General features: G+C 37.1%; 1 protein-coding gene across 1 annotated transcript in view; it reads right to left on the bottom strand.

Annotated features, from left to right (window-relative positions):
* Positions 1 to 9,105, bottom strand: part of LOC108687858 (neurogenic locus Notch protein) — a 298,611-nt gene that overhangs the window by 145,581 nt on the left and 143,925 nt on the right. Inside the window, exon 5 of the mRNA XM_018193906.1 lies at positions 4,692 to 4,825. Coding sequence (XP_018049395.1) covers positions 4,692 to 4,825 — 134 coding nt within the window. The remainder of the gene's footprint in view (positions 1 to 4,691; positions 4,826 to 9,105) is intronic.

The following is a 9,105-nucleotide window of genomic DNA, read 5'->3' as shown; positions in this document are numbered from 1 at the left end:
TGTGTGTGTGTGTGTGTGTGTGTGTGTGTGTGTGTGTGTGTGTGTGTGTGTGTGTGTAATAGAATCTCAATTTATTACATTCTGATACGCTTGTTTATAAATGCGCGAGCTGTTAATCAGTTATAAAAATTACGTAAATCGAAAAAGTAAAAATATATCCAATTGATTCTCAATCCTCCAACATCGATCATAGCAAAATGGATCCAATCGATTCGATCGATTTATTTGATTTCAATTAACACAGCCTGTAATGAGGTTCCGTTACAATTATTACGAGAACGAGATGATTAGTAGAAATAGAAGTAGTAGAAGTGAAAAGCTTTTGATTGATGGAGTAGCTCGTATTAGATATATTTTTCATAGGCTCTAAACTTGAGTACCTTTTAATATAAAAGTCATCAATTTAAAATTAATATAAGATACTTACTTTTAGTATAAAATTGTTTTATAATTATGATAAAAAACATTGTCTTGTAAATTAATAAAAATAGAATTTAATATTAAAAATTTATGTGCATGTTATACGAGTTATATTTAATATATAATTTTAATGATGTCAAATGTTGTAACGAATATATATTTGGACGCACAAGTGCGCACTAGTATTTATTAAAACTGTTATAGACTGATTTAATCTGTGTAAAATGTAAATATTTCAAATTATAAAATAGAGATTATTATTTAATGGCATAATAAAATATATAGGATTTTATGGTTTAATCCGTTTGTATATTTGTATTAAACACATATTTTTATGTCAATTTGTACGATGGCTTTAATAATGTGCACCAGTGCGCACTGAGTGTATCCAATCAAATTCGCTATTTAGACTTTTCATAGCAAATTAATCTATTATAAATAAAATAATTAGATTTCGCTTTTATTTAGATTAGACATCTTGTCACAAACGCTACTGTTCTCAAAAGAAAAATTAATGTTAATTTTTCCAGCCAGCTAATAAATTAAAAATTTCAAAAAATGAATATAAAATAGAAACATGAATGTAGAAAAATGAATAGAGGAGACAATATTCGGAAAGTCTCCCTTGCAAACAGTAAAAAATAGATCAATAAATTAATCGGTGTGAGAGGAAGCATTGACGGAAGCACGCACCATCTCTCACGAGACTATTCAATCCTCTAGCGATGCCGACAAAGTATAACTTCAACAATAAATTCGAGTTTCTTGTCGATCGTCGCGGTACGCGGCAAGGATAAAATCGACGATTTAATTCCTCCACAAGAACTTCACCGAGTCAGTACAATCGTCGTGGTCGATCAATCGGCAAGACTTCTTCGCTCTCTTTCTCTCATTTCATTTCGTTCGCTCTGTATCATCGTATGTAGTTACGTGTGCGTGCGTATATAGTTACGTATGCGCTATATGTGTAATGATTGAATCAGAAAAATGAGAAATGAAGAAAACGGTAAACTGGCGAGATAGTTCGGTCTGGCTCTAGAAAACGAGTGTTGCATAGATCAAAAAACCAAGTTATCTCTGTCCTTTTCTATTATCCGCCCTCTCTCCTTCCATCTCTCTTTCTTCACCGAGATCTTCAGCCCTTCCTCTTTTGACTGATTAATCTATGGTCGCGCGGTTAATCGCTTAACCAGCGCTCGATAGAGCAGTTTCTAATTAGCGGAATGGAATGGAGGAGGCGTGATCGAATCATTCGACGAGGGAAATTCTTCGCTAGGTAGGATCGCCCTTAAGCGAAAAGGAAAGAGACAGCTGGTCTTGCGATGAAACAAAAAGAGACAGAGTACCCAAGTTAGAGCGAAAAGGGATAAAAGTAACATAGATGGCTCGTGCTCAGCAAGAAGAAAACCCAGGCGAGGATAAGAGTTAAGAGAGAGCGGGTTGCTGTAAATTGAACCATTACTTCTACCTGAGCGACCGAATCGTCTTGAACAGAGTCCTGCCGAGGATAGTTATGAGCCTTCAACTTTGTGAAGAGCTCTTTTTCGCACAGAAAGCAAGCAAAAACGCATAACTAGAGCTAAGAACTGATGCGTCAGCTGCAAAGAAATCGACAATGAGAGGAGAGCCAAATGAGAGAGAAAATATGACGGAAGGCGTGCGTAAGCATTCTGCTGCAAATTGAACCATTATAACTAACGACGCGAGGGAATCATTTCGAACGCGTTACAGCATTTTATTCTGGCAATACTGTCTCGCGCAATTTAAAAAGCATGATTGAAAAACAGTAAATATACTTACATAACTTTAAAAATTCGTTTAAAGATACGATATGGAGACCCGATCTGAATAATTATTTCTCATTTTGGAAAGAGAATTGATAAAAATATGTACATATAATACTGTATATCAAGTAATATATTTACTACATTAGAATAACAGTCTTCATACCTGAGAAAATCCTTTTCCTCAAATGAAAATTAATTTTTTACTAATTTCATATTTTTACATAACCGAGAATATAACAGTAAACATGCAAACACACTTTTATATCAGAAATTTCGATACTAATGCTAATTATGAAAAAATATCTACTGAATTATACCGTGTGATTGATGTGTCACAGTTGTGACAAAAATCGAATGTTGAATGAAGTGCGAGAAAAATGGAGAAAAATACAATAAAATCTTTACGATAATATATTGGAATGAGACTGGAAAAGAATTCCTTGATTTGAAAAAGTTTAGAAATTCTTTGACAAGCAAAATCCGGTATAATTATGGTCTCATCCTGGCGACGACCAGGGATGATCCGCATGATCCCCGATCGTCGTCGATTTTCCAGTGTTAACGGTCGCCGACATATGACCGAGGCACGCCTTCTTCGAGTTTCGATCCTCGCGACTTATTGGAGTGTCACGGAGCGGGAGGAGGAAGAACGAAAGCAAAGCAATGTACGTTTTACAGGATCGTGTGGAAGGCGTCGCTCTGAGCGGAGAAGGCGATAATCACGGGCGGCCCCGTTCTCTTCAACCTCGTTCGAGGAAGAATCGATCAGGAAGAAATCGGAAAGAGAATATTGAATGATCGAAATAAAAGTGCGTAGTTACAGTGCGTAGTTATGTGCCGATTTCTTCGATCGAAGACGTGTTCTTAGACGAAACACGTGGAAAACATAATACGACACTTTTTTAGTCTAATGTAATATCGCAAAATACCTCAATACGCGATGACGTGCATCAACAAAAGTTATGTAAAAGATGTTTGCAACATCCAATTTAAAAAATTTTTTTTTTTGTCACTTTACCTGTCGGAAATATTTACGAATTTATGTGTGCGCAAATGTGTCTAAATCTAGATTTGATTAAAATTGAGCAAACGTACAGTGATGAGAATTTAAGAGGTACATTATATCCTTAAATGACTCAGTATCCTAAATGACGTAATTCTTCTTTGCTCTTTTCAGTGTTATAAAGAAATTAAATTATATTAAATTATATTTTATGTAGAATAAAAAATATCAAATTACGTGAAATCAAAACAGCATATATTTACGAAAGAAACAAAATATGCAAACTAAAATAAAGTTATGTGTAAAAATAAAAGTCTTAATTAAAAGTACGCATGAATGAAAAATTTAAAGTGTCAATGAATGAAAAAATAAAATTACACATACTTTATAACGTCGTATCAAATGACGTATAATATATTGTACAAAACAGTATCAGAAAGCACATAAGAATCAGTAATGAAGAATCACCTGCGAAAAGGTAGGACTCGTTCGTATTTTTTTAACGGGAAAAGACTTGCGCCGACAAGGTGGACGAAAGGTGAAGGAAAAGGAGAAGACAGGGGAAAGAAATGAAGAAGCGGACGCGGTAAGAAGGTGGGGTCGCCATGGTTGTGGTCCGCCTGGGAAAAAGAGGACCACGCATTGTAACCCAGGGAGCGAGGAGGCCACGCTAGGCTGACCCTAGGCTTTACATTAACCATCTACCATGTATACACGCACGTAAATGGCCGTGTCGGCCACCCCTGGCCCAAGTTTGTACCTGTTGCACCGAGTAATCATTGTCCTGAGAGAGAGAGAGAGAGAGAGAGAGAGAGAGAGAGAGAGAGGACTTCTTTTGACCTCCTCTTTCCTCCGTCCCTTCGACGTTTTCTTGGGGCGAGATTACGCGACGGGCGCGAAAGATTCTCTTAAACACGATAAACAGAGTGGAACGCGCGAGAATCTCCGAAAAGACTCTTTCCAAATTCCACGATGAATTATCAGAACACGTTGCAATTAGAGACTTTTGTCCTCTGAAATATTATACGGTGACACAAAGACGAACTTTGGCCGTTCCGTGAGAAAAGTCCTCGGAATGGGTTTTTCGGAATTTGAGGTCTCGATAACAGAGGAAAGAATGAAAGTTATTCATTACCGTGTTCTCCGGAAGCGAGCGACAAAGGAGGGAAAAAGAGAAATTCGAGTTACATGTACTTCCACGTAACTGTAACTGATCATAGGCTGTAATATTCTGAAGAGGCTGCAACGGTGGAAATCTTCAAGACGCGTAGATTTTGCTGCTGTCATTCCTGTTACCTTGGACAAGGTAATTCTGACACAGAAGAGAGCGAGATTGGACGGAAAAAGAGCGAAGTACACAAGGAGATCGTACGTATTGATAAGAAAATCATTTCATCTTTCGTGGGATTGGGGGTACGTAGTGCGGTGAGATTCCACAGCACGATACGGGGTATAAAGTAAAAAGTTTGCGCGGTACTCACCTTCAGAGCAAAGGCACTCGTAGTCATGTTCACCGAGCTGATGGCACGAGCCTCCGTTTTCACACGGTGACGGATCACAGGGGATGTAGTCGCTCTCGCAGTTTTGCCCGGTATATCCGCTCGAGCACATACATCTGCAAAACGAAAGCACACTTTAAGAAACTCGAAAGAAGAGAAGAAAGAAGAGTTTATATAAACCTACTCCAGCTTGTAACTTTTTTTTTTTAAATAAATACACGAAAAGGTTTTGCTGAAATATCTAAAAATTTAACTATTACATACAGATCTGAAAATAATTGTTTGAATTAGCGGCATAATTATATAGAATGTTCAAACTGATTGCTGGAACATCAAAACTTTGTTTGAAACATTGCTTGTCATCCGTGAGATTCTTATGTAATTATTTTTATAATCTAATAAACTTATTTTCAAATATGTAACTAAATTCGCAGACATTTCAGTAAAATTGTTCTTTCTGTGTAACTGATTTTCCTTATCAGCGTACGAACTGGATATATGTGCAGTGATATCGATTCTCTATGCAACACGAAGAAACATCGGGTAAGACGACCTAACAATGAAAATACAATTCCATCGATATCGAGTTAATGTGAATGTATGATGATAATCGGAAGAATGTTACACCTCTAATCATCACGCCACCTATCTCGAGTAATTGTAATACCATTCTTTTAAAGAATTGCAACGGGAATATATTGAAAAATACGATAGCTTTGATAAATGAAATGATAAAAATTGTCAAAGATCAAATGTCAAAAGAATTTTATTTTTATATAACAAACAATTAATATATATACTAATATATATTAAATCGATTATACTTAATATAATCATTTTTATTTAAAAAAAAATCTATCACTATTTGCTTTTAAGCAAGTCTTTTCACAAATTAATTATCATTCAGGGTATTCAAATTTTATAAAAAGTATTCCTTGAGAATTCTAGGTTTTTTTTTCCATGAATTTCATTCAAAATTCCAAGTAAAATTAAAAACATTAGAGACATTCTAAAACAAATAATTTGAAAAACTATATATATAAACATAAGTTGTTTACAATGATAAAAAATATAATTTTTATATTTAAAAAAACAAAAGACATAAATAATATTTATAAGTAAATAACATTCAGACAACACAAAATTCATTTTTTTTAAACTAGAATTTGTTCCTTAAGTGCATTTACTTTCTTCAGAGCATTTCCTAAGATTCGAATTTAGCTAGTCTTTAAAAAATCGGTAGTGTATTTAAAGTACCTTTCATGACACTCGACTCTTATTTTTAGCATCAAAACAGATAACATGATAAAAATTAACGAATGTCAAGCATCAATTTTGATCACATGATCTATTTTGACACTAAAAATGAGCATAGAGCTTCAATATGGAAAGGCTTTAGTTGTACAAGTTAGCCAACTTCACTGATTCGCCGAGATAAGACTTAAGATTACAGACTATCGACTCATTGTAGAATCAGCATATGCGAGGTCTACAATAGAGATCTAGTGATTTTAAAATATGAAATCATAAGAACTGATCAATTATAGTCGGTTATTCTGCTCACGTTCGATTGTGATTGGTCAATTTCTTATGATTTCAGACTTTCAGACTTTATATGACCACTACGATTTCTACTGTAGATCACGTATTATCCCTTCACTTGTTAGCATACAAACGGCTGATTGGCTGCTACCTGACATTAAGGTCTAGTCAAATTTGCAATTTATTTATTAAAAAATAGTCAAAGAAATGATTTTGTCAAATAAAATAGAATTTAAATTAAAAAATGGAATTCGAAAAATTTCCCTTTCAACAAAACAACAATTGACAATTTCAACAAAATTTCATGAGAATTCCAAGTTTTTTCCGGTAAAGGACATCCTGTCGTTACATGATACTTACAATAATAATTGTAAAATAGATTGAAATAATAACTAAAATATATATGATCATTTATATAATATAATTCATGTTGTATGCACTGAGAAAAAATGTATTTTAATAAATATTTGCTTGAATAATATCAACTTAACGTTGACTTACGATAAATAAATACATATTTATTAAATACAAAACAAAAAAGTAACAATTAAAATCAAATTAATAGTTACCAGAAAAATATGTGTTTACATTTAATAGTAAATATTCAGCTTGTACAATTAAAACAAATATTTATTAAGACTTAGTACATTTTTTCTTGTGACGTGAATAGTAGATATTAATATTACGAATCAGTAAAATAAATATAGCACAAATGGTAAGCATATATTTTAATATTTTATTATTATTAATATTATGATAGCACTAATTTAAGTTCAAGTTATTTCACAATTAATATTTCAAATTGCGAATATTTATCTCTCCATCCCTTTTATCCACAGATGTTTATAATTTGTTTACATCTCGTTCCCTGTTTCTAAACAGCTTGCCTCAGAATTATGATACTCTTACATCAGTCCACATTCGTAAAAAAATGCATTCGTAATAACATCTCTGATTTTATTTCATTTTATGAGAGCAGCGAAATATTTTATCCGCTGCGCAAACATACCTTGAACTCGCGACGAGCAGTAATAGCAGAAACACGCGGGTGAGATTCATTTTTGCTCGCAATCGATGCCCACGAACGGTCGCAATGATAGAACGTAATCCTCATATTTCGATGAAGAAAGCCTGGGCCGCGAGTGTTCACTTCATTCTCAAAGAACAAAGATCACTGGCGGGTGGTCCGGGCGCTTCTTACACGCCCACCCTGCTGTTCTTCGTTTCACAACAAGACGTAACACACCTGTACAACACTTGACGGCACTGATATCCTTCACTTTAATAATTACGTATAACCTTTCACACAGTTCACTATCGCACTGCCTTCATGCCACACGTGAGAGCGTAATCCAACTCGATCATCACAATGTAAACAAGACCACGGAGAAGAAGAAACAATCCCACAGATATTATTCGACCGTTGTGATAAATAATAAAATAATTTCAATCGACGACAGAGCGGTGAAAATTAAGAAGAAAATTCGTATAACAGTTCGTACAGATTGACTGTGTCACACAGCCGATTGATTTTTCCAATTTAAATCTACTTGTAATTGAATTATCCCGCAACGCACTGATAATATTCGCACGATGCGTCCCGGTAATGTAATAAAAATAAAAATCTGCGGGGGGAATATCACACCGCGGCCGAGGTTATCTCGGAGCGGAACTTCCCCTTCGTTCGCGGCACGACGCCAGCAAGCCGTCCGGCGTTCTCCTTTTCATCGTTCCCGCGCTACCTCGTCTCACATCCGGCACGCATCTCCTTCGCTCGGAGGTGAGAGAAATCCCTTCCAGCAGTTCCAACTCGCGCGAGAATATAACGGAGGGCGGCTTTCGAAGGACGAACACACTTTTCTTCCCCCCGTAGGTATCTCGTATACGCCACCCTGTCGATTCTTCGCAGCGCGTCGCCACCTGTCAGCACGCGACCACCACGCGACCACGTTCGTCCTCTCGTGATCCTCTCGTTTTCCAATTCCCGCTGAAAGCTGCCTTTAATGCTGCTGATCCGCTTCACATTTATTTATATACCACGCCACTAAAATTGAAGTGTATCTCTCTCTCTCTCTCTCTCTCTCTCTCTCTCTCTCTCTCTCTCTCTCTCTCTCTCTCTCTCTCTCTTTGTCGGCGAGTTAAACTCGTTGACACGCGTGAAATAAAATTCTTCGAGTAGCACCAGAAAGTTCACGTGTGCAGCTTATAATATTTGAAAAACCCGGACAAACTCTTACTTCTCGTAAAGTTCCCGCCATCATCGCTCCGATTTCGATAAAGTGTCGCACACACCTGTTGCTCCGGCTGTTCGCGCCGGAAAAGCAGTTTTCCAAAAATCAACAACGCGCCGCACAGTTCAGGATCTCTCGTGACTGTTAATTCGCACCACTGATCACACTTCACCTCGGTTTATCGCGATCACCTCGGTATCTCGCGCTCAAACGCGAAATCAAACGGAGACGCGCGCTCGAAACGTGCGTCGTCCTCAAACGGCTGGCGACTGACTAATCTTACCTTCCGCGATACACCGCCCAGAGGGCACTAACGTCGCATTTCGCACGACCGACCCCTCTGCGGCGCGCGTTCCCCTCCCCCCCCCCTCCCTCTCCCTCGTCGGTCGCACGCGCTTTCTCTTTCTCTTCGCCGCCGTTCTTTCCGATCTGCGCTCTCCTCTCTTCTCCCGCTCACAGTGCTCACATTGCTCACGCGCGCTTATTTACTGGAGTACAGTCGAGGCTCCCTTCGTCTTCAGCTCGTTGCTTTCTGCGACGAAACGCTATCGTCTCGCTACTCCGGACAGTGTCTTTTACGCAAGTCTCTCTCTCTCTCTCTCTCTCTCTCTCTCTCTCTCTCT

The sequence above is a fragment of the Atta colombica genome, unplaced genomic scaffold (assembly GCF_001594045.1).
Source record: "Atta colombica isolate Treedump-2 unplaced genomic scaffold, Acol1.0 scaffold1, whole genome shotgun sequence".
Taxonomy (NCBI): Eukaryota; Metazoa; Arthropoda; class Insecta; order Hymenoptera; family Formicidae; genus Atta; species Atta colombica.
This window is presented reverse-complemented; position numbering and strand designations above follow the sequence as displayed.